The sequence below is a fragment of the Microtus oregoni genome, unplaced genomic scaffold (genome assembly GCF_018167655.1).
Source record: "Microtus oregoni isolate MIOR12 unplaced genomic scaffold, Mior012 000015F_ref0000493, whole genome shotgun sequence".
Lineage (NCBI taxonomy): Eukaryota > Metazoa > Chordata > Mammalia > Rodentia > Cricetidae > Microtus > Microtus oregoni.
The window spans coordinates 16741414-16764101 of record NW_024543074.1 but is presented as its reverse complement, the minus strand read 5'-3'; the positions used below and the strand labels follow the sequence as shown (position 1 = coordinate 16764101).

Sequence of the window (22688 nt, the reverse complement as noted above, 5' to 3'; positions counted from 1 at the left end):
TAGTTCCTAATTTTTTTCTTTCATACAGATGTTTTTCCATTTCAAAGAAATGAGAAGCCCTTTGTCCCGTGACATCATTTCCTCCGTGTTGCTGGGCTCAGCTGTATACCTTTCCACCTCAGTTTCACAGTCTAAGCAGGCAGGAGACAGAAACCGCGCAACTTCCTTCCGGCTGTGAGGAAATCACCCCAGGATCTGGTGCCTACTCAGCACAGCCTGGAGGATCTTACTTCTTCCTTCAGTCGGATCCTAGCAAGTTCCCTGCTCCATATAAAAGACAGATGTGGCCTCCAGGGGAGCAGAGACGGTGGTGCTACCTCCTGAAGCCTCCAGCTTTCCTTCCAAAGCCTTTGACCTCAACATGAAGATCTCCACAGCGCTTCTGTGCCTGCTGCTCATAGCTGGCACCATCAGCCCACAGGTGTGGGCTGGGCCAGGTGAGGCATTTCCTTTCCCAGTCTCTCAGCACAACTCAGGACTCCTGATAGGTCTGCTGTTGGAGAGACAGGGAGTGCAGGAGAAATTAGAAAGAGCCATTGTGACTAGCCAGAGAGCCAGAACCAAGTATCCAGACTACAGAGGCCAGGCCCTGTGATGTCTCCGACCCCAGCTATGGGACAAGATGCCGTAGGCAACCACTAAGGATACTGCCCTAGCCTTGTTTGGAGAGGTGGCCCAAAGTGGCCTTGTAGGTGAGAAGGCCATCTCAAGCAATAGAGGAGTGACAGGAATGATGGATTAAAGAAGAATTTTGGAGTCTTAGTCCAGAGTGGGTACCAGAACAGTAGGCATGTGTAGATAGTGGAGAAGCTTCTCAGCTTAAAAGTAGGTTGACTCTAAGCCATCAGGAGCAAGGGGATGGACAGTAAGTTCTTACAACTAACTTTCCTGTGTCAGAAAATGATGAGCCTTTTTTTTTCCATACACAGTCAATGGCCAGGGCTTATTCAGTAATATTCTGTGATTGGGCACTAGATATAGAACTCAGGAGCCGTGACTCTTAGGGACAACCCAGTCTTCTCCGTCCCTTGTGAGAGCACCTTGCAGTGTTTCCTAACTCTCTCTTTATAAAATCATTTTCAGATGCGGTGTACATCCCAGTCACATGCTGTTTTGAAAGGGCTAAGAAGATCCCCATGAAGAGGCTGAAGAGCTACAGCAGAATCACCAGCACCAAGTGTCCCTGGGAAGCTGTGGTGTAAGTAGGCCACGCCCAGCACCATGGGCTAGTTTCCTATCTGAGGAGAAAGGGAGAGAGAAGTCTGGACTCATAGCCATGAGTCAAGCAAATAGAACATATTACTCACCTGGTCTTTTCCTCACCTAGATAAACTAAGCCAATTGGAGAATCCATTAATATAAATCAGTTTGAAGAGATTATACCCAATTCATTTATCCAGAAAATTGGAAGGATTGATCTAGCAGAGCAAGAACAGGGCTTCTTCCTGCATCTTCTTTCTTATACCATTATCAATCTTCTCTCCTGACTCTCCATCTATAGATGAGTAGAAAAGGTCTGAGGACCAATAGGCCATGCATGCCCTGAGCAGATTGCTGAGAGCACTCTGCCTAACCCCACCACACCCTCTCCCAACAGCTTCAGGACCATACTGGATAAAGAGATCTGTGCTGACCCCAAGGAGAAGTGGGTTGAGAAGGCCATAAAGAACTTGGATCAGAAGTCTCAATCTCGGAATCCTTGAACCTTCATGTCTGAGATTCCCAGGGAAATCTTCTGTACTCTCCCCTAACCTTTCCCCATGGGCAGTGTGATGGTAATTTATTATGATGTTTAAAAAGATATGCTTTTAAATATTTAAAACATAGACTTGTTTAAATAATATTTAATGATATTTAAGTTATGTTTTGGCAAAATAAACTGAATTTAATCTACATATTGTGTATTTACTTTTATATGAATGCAGTTAAATTATTGACAGCTTGTAAGTGTTCTCCCTTGCACCTGCCTGTAGGATTGTTTAATCCACACATGGTACATCAACATTATAAAAGCTTTTGTATTCTTAGGGAATTGGTGTTCCTTTGAATAGAGGGTGTGCTTTCTACTGCTGTGTTTAGTGTTATTTTATGGCTGTGGCATTTTAAAAGAAAAAATAGATATGTGTTTTTAAATACATTACTCCAATTTGGGGTCACGTTAATCTGAAGGTGAAACCCCAGAGCAAAAGGTAATAGAGTATAGGATCACCCTGCAGGAATGTCTTGTGGCTAGGCTAGACTCAGCTAAGGTTCTAGAAGAATGTGGTAGGACATGCCAGGCCCCTCTAGTCCTCTGGTTCAAGCCCTCCCATCAGCTGCCCTCATTCGTTAGCTTCTCTAAGCCTATTTTTTCTCACCACACCCAACTTTTTCCAGAGTCCCTTTATGACCTCATGCAACAGTCTAGAGACTATTCTCTCAGACCTTTGCCATGTAATAAATTCTGAAGCCCAGAGTGGTCATCATATTAAGACTGACAAAAAGCAACAAGGAAAGCTAGCCATCTCTGTCCTATATCTACTGGGAATTTCCTATGAAGATGGCTCTCCAACATACCTGCTGTAGGCATGATAGACCACAAATGCACAGTGTCCTTCTGAGTTCCCCAGGAAAGAGGGGAGGGTATTGAGTCGGAGAAAGGAATCTAGCCAGCTGCATGCCCCAAAACTGGAGGAATTGGTGGTAGGCATTAGAAATAAAAGGTTGGAGCCATATTGCAGGGACTCTTGAACTGCAGGATGGGAAACCAGTACGAACTCAGTAAGTGGTCTCACAGTGTAAGGACAAGGACACACTGAGAGGCAGTAAAAAAGAGGAGTTGTCAGGTCTGAGCACAGGATGCCATGAGGAAGGAAGGGCCTAGGAGCAGCCACTGTAATGGCACAGGAAGACCTCAACAGTCTAAAATGGGTACCAGCAAGGGTGAAATCAGAAATAACAAGGCCAAGAGAGCAATGCTGTGTGGAATGCTGTAGAAGGGAAACAAAGAACCCTAAAAATGAACTCATCCCTTATAGCCTCACACAGTAGGTGCGTAAGGGCTGGCTGTTCTTAGACTCAGAATTAATTTAGTAGTGTTGTGGTCTGAATGTCTGTGCTGCTTCGAGATTCACACTGGAATATAGCCCTAGCTATTTGTGTTGAATGTGTATGCTCTTTGAAGAGAGTAAGGCTCCTTCCTTTACAAGTCAAAAGAGAAGGCCCAAACAACTTAGCATGGCCACTAGTATTGTCACCTGGATACATCCAAGCACATCAGATTCAGAATGGAAATATGTTGTGTGCCAATGGGGCAAGGCACACAGAACAACCACAATGATTCATCACTATACCTACAAACCACTCCTAGCATCAATCTATTCACAAGGGTAAAGATCCCAACACCAAAGTTTCCTCAAACTCAGCCCCAATACTTATTGGCTCCTTCACCATCTCACCCTACCATCCTAGAGACCAAGCTTCCAGCATGTATCCCCTGAAAAGAGCCATATAGAAACCACAACATTCATTGTGGTGAGGTTCAAAGGGCGGGGGCCTTCAGCAGATGATGGAGTCAGGGAGTGTCTGCCTTCTTCATAAGTGACATCAATGTTAATAAGAGAGGTTTGGGGAATTGTTTTGCTTTCTCACTGTGGGAGAACACACAGAAGGTGTGCAGAGTCAATACAGACCAGACATCAACCTTGCTGATACCTTGATCTTCAACATCAACAAATCCAAACACTGAGCAATCAATCTCCTCTTATAAGTCATTATGTCTAGGGTAATTATGTTTTAATAGTAGAACTAGACTGATATATTTGTTATGGCATGCTGAGAAATGTCCCTCCTCGGCTCAAGTGTTGAACGCTTGTTCCCTAGCCAGTGGCATATTTGAGGGTGATGGTGCAACATTTAGGGAAGGAATAAAAACTAGAGGTGAGTGAGATGGAGTAGGTCATTGGGAGGTAATGACCCACCATTTTTCCTGTCTGCTGCTGAAGCGTAGCCAGCCCCACATTCCCAAGACTATAGACCATGCTGTTCTGATCACAGTGCTATCCAAAATCCATGATGTACTGTGCTCTCTGGAACTGTAAGCCAAAATAAACCCATCCTCCTCGAGTGCTTCTGCCAGGTATCATAGGGAGGTTTCAGAATGGTCAGGAGAAAGAAAAATTAGTGGGTAAGATGCTTGGTCCACCATGAGAACCTGAGTTCAGATCCTCCAGCTCTTACATAAAGAACCAGCTATGGTAGCACCCATCTGCATCTCCATTCACAGGAAGAGAAACTAATAGAGGTAAACTTTGTCCTGACCCCTAACACCTGAGAATTCATGAGCATCCTTTTAAAGGGAAGGAATCCTCTCCTCAGTGTTCTTTCTCCTCCAGTCATGTATTTATGTGTGGCATATGTGTTTGTGCATGACTGTGTGCACCATAAACCTAAACCAGGCAGAAAAATAAAAGAAAAACAAGAGCATAGATAAATAATAGACAAAAATCAATGAGTCCAAAGTTGAGTCTTTGAAAAGACTTCATCTAGGACAGCCACATGAAATAACCAAAGGCACCAATTACTATCGTTAGAAATGCTAGAAGGGCTATCTCTACCACTGCCCTAGACAAGACAGGATCAGGGAGAATAATAGATTTATTAAGAACTCTTGGTTCAGAACTAGAAGGCATATAAAAAGCCATTCAGTTTCTTGAAATACATACTCTGCCAAAACTTGCATAGAGAAATGGGAATAATCAAGATATGTCTTTATCCATTACATAAATTGTGTAAATAATAGCCTTCCAATGCTGAAAGCACAACATCTCCAAGCAGATTATACCAATGAATTCTATTGAGCACTGAAGCTGTAAATGATGCCCATACTTAACAACTGGTTCCAAAGCTTAAAAGCAGAAGGAAAACTTGCAAATTTACTCTCTGAGGCCAGGAAGATCCACAAAGGCAGAGACATGCTGTGCTGAGGTTATAAGTAAGAAGAGTCAATTCTGTCATCTGTTTCCTCTTCCCGACCTATCAGAAGTCACATAATATAACACAGAAAAGTATGGGCCAGACACACCCTCCTTGCCACTGAGTCCTGGTCATAACCAGGCTCATGGAAGGTAATCTGTCACAAAGAATGAAGTGTAGAAGTGATTGAGGAAGACATTACAATGTCAACCTCTAACCACACACAAACCCACAGGTGTGAACAACTACACATGCATTAGCAGATACCAATGGAAGACACGCACATGTACTACACCACACATTCACACATGCATACATATATGCACATATCCATACATATAAATATGATCTCAAAGAAAAAAGTATTAAAAAGTCAATAGTGTAACATTTTACTTTAATCAGCTGTAGGACAAGAGGTCACATGATTTCATCAATAGACATTTAAAAGCATTTAACAGAAGTGCATAACCACCAGGGTTCTAAAACCAAAAACACCTCCCAACACACTTGGAACAGAAGCAGCTTCTTACACCTAATAAACATCTACAATGACCTGTAGTGGATTCCACACTCACTACAGATGCTGTTCTCTCCAGACTGAGCCTAGCAGAGCAAGGACACTCGCTCTCACCACTGCGGTGCGCATCAGTGGAAGTCTGCGTGACTCATGGACAGGAAAACAGTGAGACACATAGACGGAAGGAGGAAGTTAAGCTGCCTTTAAAAAAAGCATGATTGACCTTTGCAGAGAATCAATAACAGATACCAAAAGTAAACTCTTATAAATAGTTCATGATCAAATAAGGATTTCAGAATTGACAAAGAATGTGGATTGGTGAGTAAACCATTTGGTATTCAAAGATAAGACCCCAAGTTTGGATCCCACAGTTCCCACATTCAAAAAAATCAAAATGGTAACATCCATATGCAATGCCACTAAATGGGTATATTATGGAGCCTTGCTGGCTAGCCAGTCTACCAAAGTCAGCAAGATTCAGGTTGGGGGCACAAACCATGTCTAAAACAATAGGATAGGAAATGAAGAAGATACACAGCTTCAACCTCTTGTCTATCAGTCTCTAAGCTCTTCCCCAGATGACCTCCTTATTCAATACATTTTTCAGTCAAAACCCCAGCAAGTTCTCTGATAGATATTGACAAACCGGTTCTAAAGTTTACACAGAGAGGCAGAATATCCAGACAACACAGTGATGAAAAATAAAAGTCAGAGGACTCACATTACCTGACATTGACGCTTTTCACATAGACACAAACATAAAGATGCCGTAGTACTAACTGCATGATAGAAATTAAATCAATGATACCGAAAAAGATCCATACAAATTGTCATTGAAAAGTAGCAGGGATATAGAGCAAGCCAAGAGCCAACATCAAACTAAATGGAGAGAAACTCAGAGAGATCCCACTGAAATCAGGAACAAGACAAGGTTGTCCACTCTCTACATATCTATTCAATATAGTACTTGAGGTTCTAGCTAGAGCAATAAGACAAGGGGCACCAAATTGGAAAAGATGTCAAACTCTCACTATTTGCTGATGTTATGATAGTTTACATAAGTGACCCCAAACATTTTACCAGGGAACTTCTACAACTCATAAACACCTTCATTAATGAAGCAGGATACAAGATTAACTCGCAAAAATAATCAGTAGCCCTCCTTTACACAGAGGATACACGGATTGAGAAAGAAATCAGAGAAACATCACCCTTCACAATAGCCACAAATAACATAAAATATCTTGGAGCAACTCTAACTCAACAAGTGGAAGACATGTATGACAAGAAAGAAATTGAAGAAGACACCAGAAAATGGAAAAATCTCTCATGTTCTTGGGTATATAGAATTAACATAGTAAAAATGGCAGTCTTGCCAAAAGCAATCTACTGATTCAATGCAATGTTCATCAAAATCCATTCTCACAGACCTCGAAAGAACAATACTCAACTTCACATGGAAAAGCAAAAAAACCAGGAAAGCCAAAACAATCTGTTAATAAAGAAACTTAGGGACGCGTCATAATAATCCCTGAATTCAAACTCTACTACAGAGCTTCAGTACTGAAAACAGTCTGGTATTGGTATAAAAATATACAGGAGAATCATAGGAAATGATTCAAAGACCCAGATAGCAATCCACACACCTACAAACACCTGATTTTTGACAAAGAAGCAAATATATATATATATATATATATATATATATATATATATAATGGAAAAAGAAAGCTTATTTAACAAATGGTGCTGGCACAACTGGATATCAACATGTAGAAGAATGAAAATAGATCCATATCTATCACCACGCACAATATTCAAGTCCAAATTGACCAAAGACCTCAACAAAAAGTCAACCACATTGAACCTCATAGAAGTGGGAAATACACTTGACTGCATTGGCACAGGAGACCACTTCCTAAATATAACCCCAGTAGCACAGATACTAAAAGAAACAATTAATAAATGGAATCTCCCGAAACTGAGAAGCTTCTGTAAAGCAAAGGACACAGTCAACAAGACAAAACAGCAGCCTCCAGACTGGGAAAAGATCTTCACCAACCCCATATCAAACAGACGGCTGATCTCCAAAATATACAAAGAACTCAAGAAATTGGTAATGAAAAGAAGAAATAATCCAATAAAAATGGAGTACAAACCTAAACAGAAAGCTCTCAACAGAGGAATCTAAAATGGCTGAATGTTACTTAAGGAAATGCTCAACATCCTTAGCCATCAGAGAAGTGCAAATCAAAACAACTCTGAGATTTCATCTCTACCTGCGAGAATGGCCAAGATAAAAAACACTGATGACAGCTTATGTTGCAGATGATGTGGGGTAAAAGGAACAGTCCTCCATTGCTGGTGGGAGTGCAAACTGGTTCACCTGCTTTAGATTTCAGTAAGGTGATTTCTCAGAAAATTAGGAAACAACCTACGTTAAGACCCAGCAATACCAGTTTTGGGTATATACCCAAAGGATGATCAATTATACCACAAGGACATGTGCTCAACTATGTTCATAGCAGCATTGTTTGTCATAGCCAGAACCCAGAAACAACCTAAATGTCCCTCGACTGAAGAATGGATAAGAAAAATGTAGTACATTTATACAATGGAGTACTACACAGCAGAAAAAAATGAGATATTGAAATTTGCAGGCAAATGGATGGATATAGAAAACATCATATTGAGTGGGGTAACCCAGACCCAGAATAACAAACATCATATATACTCACTCATAAGTGGCTTTAAGACATAAAGAAAAAACCCAAAAAACAGCCTACAGTTCACAATCCCAGACAACCCAGGCAGCAAAGAGGACTATAAGAGAGGCATACATGGATTTAATGTACAGAGGAAGTAGAAAAAGACAAGATAACCTGAATAAATTGGCAGCATGGGGACAATGGGAGAAGGTAGGAAGGGAGGGGAGAGAAAAGGAGGAGAATGAAAAAAAAAGACAAAATGACAGGTAAATTTTATGAAGAATGCTTATAATTACAAAAAAGAAGGAAAAGTAGCAGAGACAATTCAAAGAATAAAGGATGATATTTTTGTCAACTAGTCCTGTAGTGAATGTAAGAACTTCAAAAAAGATAATAAACTTAGATACATTATTTTTTACAAAAATTAAATGAATCACAAATATAAGTCTATCTACTGCTCAAAAGTCGAGGCTACATAAACTTAAGGTAAAATTGGAGAAAATATAGGTGAGTGTCTTAGTTATTTTGTTAGGACAAAATATCCTGAGATTAGTGATCTATAAAAGAACAAGGAATTGACAACTGTGTCTTAAGGGACAAATGGTTTGTTTTGTTCTAGCGCTTAAGAGCATAGAGGATTCGTGAAGGTCAAGTAGGCATAGGCATGGTTGGAGGATAAAGAGGCTGGCCCGCACATTGCCTTGACAGCCTGGAAGCACAGAGTGAAGACGTGAGCCTGGCTACAAAGCCTCGTAGTCTGCCCCAGTCACGTCCATCCGCCTGCAAGACTCATCAGTCTCCTCAAGTTTCTACAGCCTTTCCAAGCAAGGCCATAGCACAAGTATGGCTCACACAGCCTAAGAAAAGGCATGCTCTACATGTTCTGTTCAAATAATAAACACTAAACAAAGTCAATTTGGAGTGTGGGTTAAAGTCCATCACTGAGAGAAGCCACAGCAGGAACTCAGGGCAAGGACTGAAGCATAGACCATGGAGGAACACATTTTCCTTGTTTTCTTGCCCTGACTAGCTCAGCTACCTTTCTCATACAGCCCAGGCCCACCTCTCTAGTTATGACACCAATCACAGTGAGCTGGATCCTCCTTCTACATCAGTTATCAATGAAGAAAATGTTCCCCATGCCCACAGGCTAATCTGACGGAAGCAATGCCTTGTTGCTTGAGGTTCTTTTTTTCTCTCTTGCTAAATGTGTCAAGTTGACAACAGAGCTAACTACCTAGTCCACTCTTTGTCTATCTCGACATGACTTTTCCTTTCTTGTTTGTCCCCAAGATTAAATATTAAAACCATAATATAAAACGTGCTATAACTATAAAAGTAGTATAATCTTTTAAAAAAGTTCTGAAAGTATATCTTTAAAAGTTAAATGTTTCTCAACTACAAGTTAATTTAAAATCCAAATTAAGTTGTCTATTTCCTTGTTCCCAGAGAAAAAATTCCTTGCACAGCTTAAATCTAATCAAAGTAAACAAAAATTTAACAGTATAACTATCTCAGTGTCTGACATCAGGGACTCATTCTCATTCATAATCTTCTGAGCACCTAAAGAGGTGGGCAACTCCACTCTTCCAGCGAGGCCATCTGCAGCAGACGCAGAATGTCTGGTAGCCACAGGTTGGCTCCATTCCACATCTGCTTCCAAGTTTGGGGGTCATTCCATGGTCCTGGGAACTCTTGGTGTCCACACAGAAACTGGAACCAGCTGTCACTCTCTAACCTTATCAAGGTCCACAACTCTTCCACCTGGTACTAAGCCTCAGCTTCTCTCCACAGCCCCTTCATGCCTGGGGTTTCCAGGAGACTCCAAACCAAGCTTCAAATGCTCTCCATGGCCCATGTTTTCATGCCTCAACATTGACTTCTTGGATGGATGTGGATGAATTCTGTGTACTCTTGGATATCCCTTGATATCTACTTGATGTCTACTCATGGTCCACTAGTTTAATCTGAATAAGTTATTAAAATGCTATTTGTTTGGATGTCCTTTGTATATTTCAAAGGACATTCTGTTCATGTTTTTTTTCCCTAGAGCATTGAGTTTGTTCATTTGTCAACATTCCGCTTTCGTCACTGCCACTTTCCCTTCAATGCAAAAAAAAAAAAAAAAAAAAACTACAACCCAGAACCAAAACTCACAACTCTCACCAAAAATGGAATAAGAGATACGTTAAGCTGGAGCTAACTATGAGGAATCGTGGTCTAGGCATAGAAATTTACGTCACCTCACAGTCCATTTCCCAAGGTGTTAACAGTTTGATGAAGTTTTCATAGCATCAGAACAAAGAAACTTGAAATAAAGACCCTTTTTAAATACATGGGCAGAAACACTAATAAATGGTCCCAGCAATGTGGAGAAACTTCTACTATAGGCCCTAGGGTGTGGTCTGACAGAGTCTTTGCTTTGGCAAAGGGAATTAGAGTTCTTGTAAGTTAATATATTACAAAAGGATTCAATCTTTCAGGCACCGGATATAAGTCTCACATAGACACGGAGAAACAGTGGTTATTTAGGATGTTAAATACCTTGCAGCATTCCAACCTCTCCACACTCACAGTCTAACCAGTTAACCAGCCTTACAGAAAGTTTAGCTGATGGCGCAATATCTAACTCAAGAAGAGAGACAATGTTTATTTTTTTATTATTTATTTATTAATTAAAGATTTCTGTCTCCTCCCCACCACCGCCTCCCATTTCTCACCCCCTCCCCCAATTAACTCCCCCTCCCTCATCAGCCCGAAGAGCAGTCAGGGTTCCCTGCCCTGTGGGAAGTCCAAGGACCTCCCACCTCCTTCCAGGTCTAGTAAGGTGAGCATCCAAACAGCCTAGGCTCCCACAAAGCCAGTACGTGCAGTAGGAACAAAACCCCATGCCATTGTTCTAGACTTCTCAGCAGTCCTCATTGTCCGCTATGATCAGCAAGTCCAGTTTTATCCCATGCTTTTTCAGACCAAGTCCAGCTGGCCTTGGTGAGTTCCCGATAGAACATCCCCATAAGACACAATGTTTAAAAGCTGCCACTTAGCAATCCAGATGGTCTTATGATTTATGTTAACTCAAACTTGAGAGTGTTTTGATAATTTTTTTAAATCCTAGCAATGAACTCTGTATTTTTTTAAAATCCTGTGCAAAAGAACAAATGATTATGGTTGAGTTCTTGTTTTTTGTTTTGTTTCATTTTTGTTTATGGAACAAAGTCAATCTGTCCCTAAAATCTCTAAAAATAAGATAACAATAAAATCTGCAGCCAATTTACAACATTACTGCTTTTGAAGTTCCTATCTAAGATGTATGTGGGTCTCTGTGTGGTATGGGTTCCAGCTAATGGAGTGCATGAGTATACCTGCATGAGTATACCCGTATGAGTATACCTGTATGAGTATACCTGTGTTATGTGTTCCAGCTAATGGCGTGCATCTTAAACCAAGGAAATAGTGTTTTGCTGTTCCTATACCATTCATGCCTCTTTTGTACCCAGCGAGTCTGGCCCAGGCAGCATTACTGTAGCTCTCAGAGATTAAGGATTGCTTTCCTCCTCTAGTAACATACTTAGCACCTCTCAGCATGGTGAAAGCCACAGGAAGGGATGAAAATCCCGGTCAACACTAGTGTGACTTCTCCATGTCCTACAACTGAAGTATGTGGTGTCTCTGGCAATAGCATTTCACTGTGTGATATAGGAGAGGAACTAAGAGCAATGATGATAGCCTGCAATGTCTGGGGGCTTATGGGATTGCACTGGCGAACAACTCCAAAACTAGAAACCTGGTCCCACACTGGATCTTTTTATTTATCAGCTTGTGATGCCTAGTATGGCCATTGTTCTTGTCTTATAGAGTGACACCATTTAAACTCTTTTTTACATGTATAAGTATATTTATAGGAATATTCTACAGTAGTACAATTTTTATAACTTTTTCAAAAAGTCTATAGTGTTTACCCTTCCCTATTCTCCCTTCTCTACCCTGACCTCCCTTCTCCCTTGCCACTTGATGATTCCTGCTCCATTATTCCCTTCCCCCATTTACATAACTTCATTCTGTATCCTCTCTTCAAAACCCTCCTTAAGGCCCCTTCCTAGTTTATGAACAATTATGTGTGTTCCATACAAAAAATATCTAAAGATTAAATACTATAGCATCCATAATGAGAGAGAGTGAAGTTTATATCTGCATTACCTCACTCAGGATGTTTGCTTCCAACTCTGTCTATTTGCCTATTAATTTCATAGTTTTGTTTTCCTCAACAGTTGAATAATAGTCATTATTAAATATGCCATATTTTCTTTACCCAAAATCAACTGGTGAACAAGTAGGTTGTTTTCAATTCCTGAATATTGTAAATAGAGCGGCCATGAACTCAGATGAACAAGTATCTCTTCAGTAGGTTACAGAGTCATTGGGGTAGATGCTTCCTAGGGTACAGTTGGCAGAGCTGGTATACAGTGGTATGGTTGGGTCACATGACAGACCAATTCCTAGTCTTTGGAAGAACCTCCACACTCATTTGCACAGTGGCTGCCCCAGTTTGCACTCCCACCAGCAGTGACTAAGTGTTCCCCTTTCCTCATATGTACTCCAGCACTTGGTATTTTTTGTTTTGCTTTGTTTTTGACTTAGACTTTCTTAATGGACTATGAGAAATCTCAGTGCAGTTTGATTTGCATTTCCTTGATGGCTACAGTTGTTGAATATTTGTATAAATGAAAATAAATGTTTATCAGTTTGTTTAGTTACTTGCCCTACCTCTTCGCTAGGCTATCTTCTTAATATTTAATTTTTTGAGTTCTTTTTATATTCTGCATACTAACCCTCATTCAGATGTAAATATTTTTCCTGTGCTGGAGACTGCTGTCACACTTGAATGATTAAATTCTTTGTTGTATAGAAATTTTTAGTTTCATGAGATCCCTTGTCAATTGTTGGTCTTAATGTTTATACTACCAGGACTGTTGAGAAAGTTTTTTCCTATGTCTATGAGTTCAAAAATATCTCTCACTTTCTCCTTTATTAGTTTCATGGTGTCAGGTCTTATGTTGAAGCCCTTGGACTTATATACAGGGTAAGACATAATGATCTAATTTAATTCTTCTACATGTAGCTATCCAGTGTGACCAGCACCAGTTATTGAAGATGCCAGATTTTCTTCATTGTCATTTATGGCCTCTTAGTAAAAAATCTGTAGTACATGGCTGTTTGTGCATGGACTTATATATAGGTCATCATCTATATATCAATCAATGAGTCCATTCTTTTGCTGCAACTATTAAGATGATAAGCTCTTACATGCATTTAATACTAAAGGTTCAAATTTTTTTCACCTCAAACTTGGACCAGCCTCTGCTAAGGCTGAGGTCTGCAGAAATGTTTGGTGAGATTCTTCTTCATCTACAATGACAACTGAGCACCCAGGTAGCAGCTCAAAATTTCCACAGTGTTCCTAATTCTTGGTTTCTATATTTCTTAAATTATATTTCATGTTTAGATATTTTGAAAATTGTCTAAGGCATTTGGAATTTTCTTTGTTATTTTCTAAATGACAAACGGTGATAATCATGGCTTTAGTGAAGGTTCAAGTGGAGATAGTGTGTCCTCATTAATCATGCTTTTGTTACGTCCGTTTGCCTGCTCAAACTTCAAGCCTCGCTTGAAACAAATCTTCATTATGGGAAAATGTTCTGTAGACACAGTAAAAATACACAGTTGGCTTAAGGAGCATGATGACTCATGGCCAGCTGAAGAGATTTGACTCCCTCGGCTTCTTTACTTCAAAAGTCTTCTTCATTATTCCAACTTTAGATATATACTATTATGTGTTGCATTTTAATGCTGTGTCTGACTGAGGGCAAAAGCAAGAAAAATCATAAAATATTAGCCATTAGCATATGATGGCCAATATGTTGGTTATAAACAAGGAATTTCTTCCTGAGTGGCTTTACCAACTATGTCCTCACCTGAAGATATTCTTCTTGCCCTCTGATCCTTGCCTAAGGCAGATCCTAGGAATGAGACTTCCTAGCATTGCTGGGCATGACACTATTTGGCCTCAACACACATTTATCAGGGTGTATTACCAATAGGGTGATTGTGAGTTGAGGTCCCCAAACAAAAGGCCACACACATACCAAGGATTCTTCAAGGAAACAGAAATCTCTGTGATGTGGACAGCTATGCCACTGCAGGATGCCTTCTCCTGCAGGATTAGCACATGCTGCCCAGTTCTCCAGGACTTGCAGGCTAATACAGATGTAGGAAAGCAATTTGTCAGGCTGCTATGGGAGAACCACAGAACAAAGACAACCTGAGGACAGGGTAAATTCTGGTCTAGCCTGTCCTACCAACTTAATCCTCATCTCAAAAACCAAACAACAACAACAAAATACCTACAAAGGGTAGCGGTATGGCTTCAGTTCAGTGAGAATATGTGCAATGTCTATCCTTGTGCAAGGCCAAGGTTAACATGCAAAATTCCTAGTAACAAGAAAAGAAAATAGGAGGAAGCAGAAGAGAAGAATTTCAGGCTTGACATTTTTTTCAGAGTTCTGTGGAGCGCATTTGGGCTCTGAGGAGCCCACCTGCCCAAGGATTGCAGCATTCTAGAGTAAAAGGAGCCAGAAGCAAAGACTGAGCCTATCTCCAGCCTCCTAGCAGCCTCCAAGGGGAATATTGACCTCTCTTTACTCCAGAATAACCTTAGTTTCTATTCTTCCTTCCATATAGATATTTTTCCATTTCAAAGAAAACAGAATCCCTTATCCAATGGTATCACTTCCTCCATGTTGCTGGCCCTACATGCTTATATTTCAGTTTCTACTTCACAGTCTAACTTGGCAAATGACGCTACATGCTGAGCTTCCTTCTGGCTTCCAGATAATCACCTTATAATCTAATGCCAACTCAGAGAAGCCCACATCTTCCGTTCATCTGGCTCCCTGCTTCCTATAAAAAGCAGGTGGAACCTCCAGATTAGAAGAGCTAGACCAACCCAGACGACTCCGGCCTTCACTCCAAAGTCCTTGTCTTTAACATGAAGATCTCTGTGGTGCTTCTGGGCCTGCTGCTCATAGCTGTCACTGTCAGCCCAGGAGAGCTAGCTGAGACAGGTAAGGAATCTTCTTTCCCAAGGTAATGGTTTAGTGGGCACTAACATCTGAGCACAAGATATCCCAGAGCTGCAGCATGAACGGCAGTTTTAAGATGGAGAGACTGGGACTACAGGAGACTTAGATAGAACCATTGTGTCACAGATAGCTAAAACCAGAACCAAGTGCTCAGAGTACCGAGGCCAGACACTGTGATGTCTCACAACAAGATGCTGCATGCACGTACAACAGATATTGCTCTAACCTAGTTTGGGGAGGTGGCCCAGAAGATGACCTGTAGGTAAAACAAACATCTGGAGCAATAGAAAAGTGACAATGATGGCTTAAAGAATTTTGGAGTCTTAGCTGGGCGGTGGTGGTGCACGCCTTTAATCTCAGCACTCGGGAGGCAGAGGCAGGCGGATCTCTGGGAGTTCGAGGCCAGCCTGGTCTACAAGAACTAGTTCCGGGATAGGCACCAAAGCTACAGAGAAACCCTGTCTCTAAAAAACCAAAAAAAAAAAAAAAAAAGAAAAGAATTTTGGAGTCTTAGTCCAGGTGGCTTCCAGAACAGCAGCCATATGTGGATACTGGAGAGGCTTCTTAGCCTAAAAGTACTTTGGCTCTAGGCTCACAGAATCAACGTGATGGACAACATCACTTTCCTTTGTCAGAAAATGATGAGATTTCTTTTCCATACACAGTCAATTGCTAGGCTGTATTCTGCAATATACTGTGATTGGGCACTAGATTCAGAACTCAGGAGCCATGACTCTTAGGGAAAGTCTTCTCCGTCCCTTGTGAGAGCACCTTGCAGTGTTTTCTAACTCTCTCTTTATAAAATTATTTTCAGATGTGGTGCACATCCCAGTCACATGCTGTTTTGAAAAGGCTAAGAAGATCCCCATGAAGAGGCTGAAGAGCTACAGCAGAATCACCAGCACCCACTGTCCCTGGGAAGCTGTGATGTAAGTAGGCCACGCCCAGCACCATGGGCTAGTTTCCTATCTGAGGAGAAAGGGAGAGAGAAGTCTGGTCATGAGTCAAACAAATAGAACAGCTTACCCACCTGGTCCTTTCCTCACCTAGGGAAACTAAGCCAATTGGAGAATCCATTAATATCAATCAGTTTGAAGAGATTGCACCCAATTCATTTATCCGGGAGATTGGAATAATTGAGCTAGCAGAGCAAGAACGGGGCTTCTTCCTACGTCTTCTTTCTTACACCATTATCAATCTTCTCTCCTGACTCTCCATCTATGGATGAGTGGAAGAGGTCTGAGGACCAATGGGGCAATCATGCCCTGAGAGCACTTTGCCTAACCCCACCACACCCTCTCCCAACAGCTTCAGAACCATACTGGATAAGGAGATCTGTGCTGACCCCAAGGAGAAGTGGGTTGAAAAGGCCATAAAGAACTTGGATCAGAAGTCTCAAACTCAGCATCCATGAACCTTCTTTTCTTGGCTGAGAGCCCCAGGGAAATCTTCTGTACTCTCCCCTAACCTTTCCCCATGGGCAGTGTGATAGTAATTTACTATGACATAACAATAGAGATGATATAGCAAGTTAAATCATAGACATGCTTAAGTAACATTTATTAATATTTCAGTTAGGCTTTGAACAAATAAACTGAATTTAATTTATAACTTGTGTGTTTATTTTTATATAAACACAGTTAAATTATTAACATGTCAGGGTTCTCCCTCACACCATCTGTGGGATTGTTTGATCCACACATAATGCATCAACAATAAAAAAGCTTTGGTATTCTTGGGGAACTGGTGTTACATTGAATGTAGGGTATGGTTCCTATTGCTGTATTCAGTGTTAATATAAGGCTGTGGGGTTTTCAAAGAAAAATACATATGTGTTTTAAATACATTATTCTAATTTGTGGTCATGGTAAGCAGAAAGGGAAAACCCCACAGCAACAGGTAATAGGGTGTAGGATCACCCTGCAGGAATGTCTTGTGGCTAGGCTAGACTCAGCTAAGGTTCTAGAAGAATGTGGCAGGACATGCCAGTCCCCTCTAGTCCTCTGGCTCAAGCCCTCCCATCAGCTGCCCTCATTCATTAGCTTCTCTAAGCCTATTTTTCTCACCACACCCAACTTTTCCCAGAGTCCCTTTATGACCTCATGCAACAGTCTAGAGACTTTTCTCTCAGATCTTTGCCATGTAATAAATTCTGAAGCCCAGAGTGGTCAGCATGTTAAGACTGACAAAAAACAGCAAGGAAAACAAAACATCTATGTCCTACACCTATTGGGAATTTCCTATGAGGATGGCTTTCCAACATACCTGCTGTAGGCATGATAGACCACAAATGCACAGTGTCCTTCTGAGTTCCCCAGGAAAGAGGGGAGCATAGTGAGCCAGAGAAAGGAATCTAGCCAGCTGCATGCCCCAAAACTGGAGGAATTGGTGGTAGGCATTAGAAATAAAAGGTTGGAGCCATATTGCAGGGACTCTTGAACTGCAGGATGGGAAACCAGTACGAACTCAGTAAGTGGTCTCACAGTGTAAGGACAAGGACACACTGAGAGGCAGTAAAAAAGAGGAGTTGTCAGGTCTGAGCACAGGATGCCATGAGGAAGGAAGGGCCTAGGAGCAGCCACTGTAATGGCACAGGAAGACCTCAACAGTCTAAAATGGGTACCAGCAAGGGTGAAATCAGAAATAACAAGGCCAAGAGAGCAATGCTGTGTGGAATGCTGTTGAAGGGAAACAAAGAACCCTAAAAATGAACTCATCCCTTATAGCTTCACACAGTAGGTGCGTAAGGGCTGGCTGTTCTTAGACTCAGAATTAATTTAGTAGTGTTGTGGTCTGAATGTCTGTGCTGCTTCGAGATTCATACTGGAATATAGCCCTAGCTATTTGTGTTGAATGTGTATGCTCTTTGAAGAGAGTAAGGCTCCTCCCTTTACAAGGCAAAAGAGAAGGCCCTAACAGCATAGCATGAACACTAGTATCGTCACCTGGACATAGAAGCACAGCACTCACAGGAAGAGAAATAATAGAAGTAATCTTTGCCCTGAGTCCCTAAGGCCTGAGAACTCATGAGCATCCATTTAAAGGGAAGGAATACTCTCCCTGGCATTCTCTCTCCTCCAGCCATGTATTTATGTGTGGTACATGTGTTTGCGCATGTCTGCGTACAAGATAAACCTAAACCAGGCAGAAAAGTAAAAGTAAAACAGGAGTATAAATAAATAATAGAGAAAAATCAATGAGTCCAAAGTTGGGTCTTTGAAAAGAACAAGAAGACAGCAAACCTTCCTCTAGGACAGCCACATGAAATGTCCAAAGGCACCAATTACTATTGTCAGAAATGCTAGAAGAGATAAGTCTACTACTGAGCTTGCCAAGACCGAATCAGGGAGAATAAAAGATTATTAAAAACTGCTGGTCCAGAACTCGAAAGCATAGAAAAAGCCATTCAATTTCTTGAAATACACACTCTGTCAAAAAAATCACATAGGGAAGTGGGAATAAACAAGATATGTCTTTATCCATTACATAAATTGCGTAAATAATAGCCTTCCAATTCTGAAAGCACAGCCTCTCCCAGCAGATTATACCAATGAATTCTATTGAGCACTGAAGCTGTAAATGATGCCCATGCTTAACAACTGGTTCCAAAGCTTAAAAGCAGAAGGAAGACTTGCAAATTCACTCTCTGAGGCCAGGAAGATCCACAAAGGCAGAGACATGCTATGCAGAGGTTACAAGTAAGAAGAGTCAATTCTGTCATCTGTTTCCTCTTCCCGACCTATCAGAAGCCATGTAATATATCACAGAAAAGAAAAGCATGAGTCAGGTGTACCCTCCCTAGTCACTTAGTCCAGGTGAAATGGCCATCTCCAGGCTCATGGAAGGTAATCTGTCACAAAGAATGAGATGCAGAAGTGATTGAGGAAGAGGTCACAATGTCAAACTAACCACACACAAACCCACAGGTGAGAACAACCATACATGCATTAGCAAGCACCAATGGAAGATACACACATGTACATACACGAGCACACACACAAGTGTATACACATATGTATACACAAGTGTATATACAGACACACAAACACACACATGTATATATGGAAACATTTGTTGCTGTAACCTTTCACATTAATCATCTGAAGGACAAGAGGTCACACTGAAAAGCATTTAACAAGAGTGCATAACCATCATGGATCTAAAACCAAAAACACTTCCCAACACAGTTGGAACAGAAGGAAGCATCTTATACCAAATAAACATCTGCAATGACCTGTATTGGATTCCACACTCACTACAGATGCTGTTCTCTCCAGACTGAGCCTAGCAGAGCAAGGACACTCGCTCTCACCACTGCGGTGTGCATCAGTGGAAGTCTGCGTGACTCATGGACAGGAAAACAGTGAGACACGTAGATGGAAGGAGGAAGTTAAGCTGCCTTTAAAAAAAGCATGATTGACCTTTGCAGAGAATCAATAACAGATACCAAAAGTAAACTCTTATAAATAGTTCATGATCAAAGAAGGATTTCAGAATTGACAAAGAAAATATATTGGTGGGTAAAGCATTTGGTGCTCAAAAATGAGACCCCCAGTTTGGATTCCACAGTTCCAACATTTAAAGCAATCAGCAATTTAAAGCAAAGCCAATGCAAAGATAGGAGACAATGGGTATATTATGGAGCCTTGCTGGCTAGTCAGTCTACCAAAACCAGCAAGATCCAGGCTTGGGTGGGAGGAACCATGCCTAAAATAATAGGACAGGAAATGAAGAAGATACACAGCTTCAATCTCTTGTCTTTATATGGGTATCCAACCATTGTTTCCCAACATGCATAAACATACCCATAAATATCACATACAAACACATTACATACACACACATACACACTTACACACAAAAGTCAAAGAGCACAGTTCTAATGTCTAAGATAAAATAGCCTTCCTGAATATCAATAATGAACATCCCAAACTGAAATTAATGATACAATATCATTTATATTAGCACCAAAAAGCAACTACATAGGACTCAGTCTAAGGAAAAATGCACAATATTTATAAGAATAGCTAAAAATCGCTATGAAAGAAGAAAGAACTCCAGTGAATGGCAAGATAGATCTTTGTGTTAACACGTGGGGACTCAATACTGTCAGCCTCTGAGCTCTTCCCCCGATGACCTCTTCAGACACAATTTCAGACAAGATCCCACCAAGTTCTCTGATGGATAGTGACAAACCGGTTCTAAAGTTTACACAGAGGCAAAATACCCAGATGAGTTAACACGACACTGTCATCAGTCACACTCTGACTGATAAAGTCAGAGGACTCACATTACCTGACATCGAGACTTACCACACAGCCACAGACATAAAGACACTGTGGGACTGATGGTATAATAGAAATTATATCAATGGGGCTGGAGAGATGGCTCAGAGGTTAAGAGCATTGCCTGCTCTTCCAAAGGTCCTGAGTTCAATTCCCAGCAACCACATGGTGGCTCACAACCATCTGTAATGAGGTCTTGTGCCCTCTTCTGGCCTTTGGGCATACAGACAGAATATTGTATACATAATAAATAAATAAATAAATATTTAAAAAAAAAGAAATTATATCAATGGTGCAGAAACAGAAACACACAAATTGTCATTGAAAAGCAGCTGGGACAATTCAAAGACTAAAGGATAGAATTGTCAACAAATAGACCTGTAGTAAATGTAAGAACTGTAAAGAAGATAATTAACTTAGATACAGGCCTATTTTTTACAAAACATAGATATAAGTCTATCTACTGCTTAAAATTCAAAACTGTATAACTTTGAGAAGGCAATATTGGAGAAAGTATAGGTGAGTGTCTTAGTTACTTTGTTGGGACAAAATACCCTAAGAAAAGTGCTATTCAAGCACAAGGCATTGACAAACATGTCTTAAGGGATGAACGGTTTGTTTTGTTCTAGCATTTAAGAGCATAGAGGATTCGTGAAGGTCAAGTAGGCATAGGCATGGTTGGAGGATAAAGAGGCTGGCCCGCACATTGCCTTGACAGCCTGGAAGCACAGAGTGAAGACGTGAGCCTGGCTACAAAGCCTCGTATTCTGCCCCAGTCACATCCATCCGCCTGCAAGACTCATCAGTCTCCTAAAGTTTCTACAGCAAGGCCATAGCACAAGTTTGGCTCACACAGCCTAAGAAAAGGCATGCTCTACATGTTCTGTTCAAATAATAAACACTAAACAAAGTCAATTTGGAGTGTGGGTTAAAGTCCATCACTGAGAGAAGCCACAGCAGGAACTAAAGGCAAGGACTGAAGCATAGACCATCGAGGAACACATTTGCTTGTTTTCTTACCCTGGCCAGCTCAGCTACCTTTCTCATACAGCCCAGGCCCACCTCTCTAGTTATGACACCAATTACAGTGAGCTGGATCCTCCTTGTTCATCAGTTATCAATGAAGAAAATATCTCTCAGACATGACCACAAGTTGAGGTCTCTCTTGCTAAGTGTGAAGTTGACAATAGAGGTAGCTACCAAGTACACCCTTAATCTACTTTGACATGACCTTTCCTTTCTTGTTTGTCCCCAAGATTAAATATTAAAACCATAATATAAAACAAGGTAAAACTGTAAAAGTAATATAATCTTTTAAAAAAGTTCTGACAGTGTATCTTTAAAAGTTTAATGTTTCTTTACTTGAAGTTAATTTAAAATCCAAATTAAGTTATCTATTGTCTTGTTCCTAGAGAAAAGAATCCTTGAACAATTAAAATCAAATCAAAATAAACAAAAATTCAACATTATAAATATCTCAGTATCTGACATCAGGAACTCATTCATGATCTTCTGAGCACCTAAGGATGTGGGCAGCTCGGCCATCTGCAGCAAACACAGAATGTCCGGTAGCCACAAGTTGGCTCCATTCCACAACTGCTGCTAAGCTTGGTGGTCATTCCATGGTCCTGGGAACTCTTGGTGTCCACACTGAAACTGGAACCAGCTGTCACTCTCTGACCTCGTCAAGGTCCACAACTCTTACACATGGTACTAAGCCTCAGCCTTCTCTCCACAGCCCCTTCATGCCTGGGGTTTCCAGGAGACCTTAACCCTGACACACAGGGCCAAGCTTCAGATGCTCTCCATGGCCCATGTTTTCATGCCCCAACAATGACTTCTTGGATGGATGTGGATGAATTCTGTCTACTCTTGGATATCCCTTGATACAGCTCATGGTTCACTGATTTAATCTGAATAGGTTATTAAAATGCTACTTTTTCAGATGTCCTTTGTATATTTCAACACAATCTGCTCCTGTTTTTTCAGAGCACTGAGTTTGTTCATTTGTCAGCATTCCAACCTCTCCACACTCACAGTCTAACCAGTTAACCAGCCTTACAGGAGGTTTAGCTGAAGGCACAAT

At 41.0% G+C, this 22688-nt stretch overlaps 2 protein-coding genes across 2 annotated transcripts; both read left to right on the top strand.

Moving 5' to 3' along the window:
• The first annotated feature begins 361 nt into the window (after positions 1-361).
• On the top strand, positions 362-1737 carry LOC121456969 (C-C motif chemokine 12-like). Its single transcript, XM_041665549.1, has 3 exons — positions 362-437; positions 1084-1198; positions 1598-1737. The coding sequence occupies exons 1-3, from the start codon at positions 362-364 to the stop codon at positions 1701-1703; spliced, it is 297 nt and encodes a 98-aa protein (XP_041521483.1). The 3' UTR covers positions 1704-1737.
• A 13361-nt stretch (positions 1738-15098) lies between these two features.
• LOC121456831 (C-C motif chemokine 12-like) lies at positions 15099-16925 on the top strand. The gene is made up of 3 exons (XM_041665310.1): positions 15099-15299; positions 16132-16246; positions 16626-16925. The coding sequence occupies exons 1-3, from the start codon at positions 15224-15226 to the stop codon at positions 16729-16731; spliced, it is 297 nt and encodes a 98-aa protein (XP_041521244.1). The 5' UTR covers positions 15099-15223; the 3' UTR covers positions 16732-16925.
• Positions 16926-22688: the final 5763 nt, after the last annotated feature.

Coding starts and splice junctions, on each gene's coding strand:
- LOC121456969 (XM_041665549.1), top strand. CDS start 362: ATGAAGATCTCCACAGCGCTTCTGTGCCTGCTGCTCATAGCTGGCACC. Junction 438..1,083: donor ACAGGTGTGGGCTGGGCCAG/GTGAGGCATTTC, acceptor AATCATTTTCAG/ATGCGGTGTACATCCCAGTC. Junction 1,199..1,597: donor TGTCCCTGGGAAGCTGTGGT/GTAAGTAGGCCA, acceptor CTCTCCCAACAG/CTTCAGGACCATACTGGATA.
- LOC121456831 (XM_041665310.1), top strand. CDS start 15,224: ATGAAGATCTCTGTGGTGCTTCTGGGCCTGCTGCTCATAGCTGTCACT. Junction 15,300..16,131: donor AGGAGAGCTAGCTGAGACAG/GTAAGGAATCTT, acceptor AATTATTTTCAG/ATGTGGTGCACATCCCAGTC. Junction 16,247..16,625: donor TGTCCCTGGGAAGCTGTGAT/GTAAGTAGGCCA, acceptor CTCTCCCAACAG/CTTCAGAACCATACTGGATA.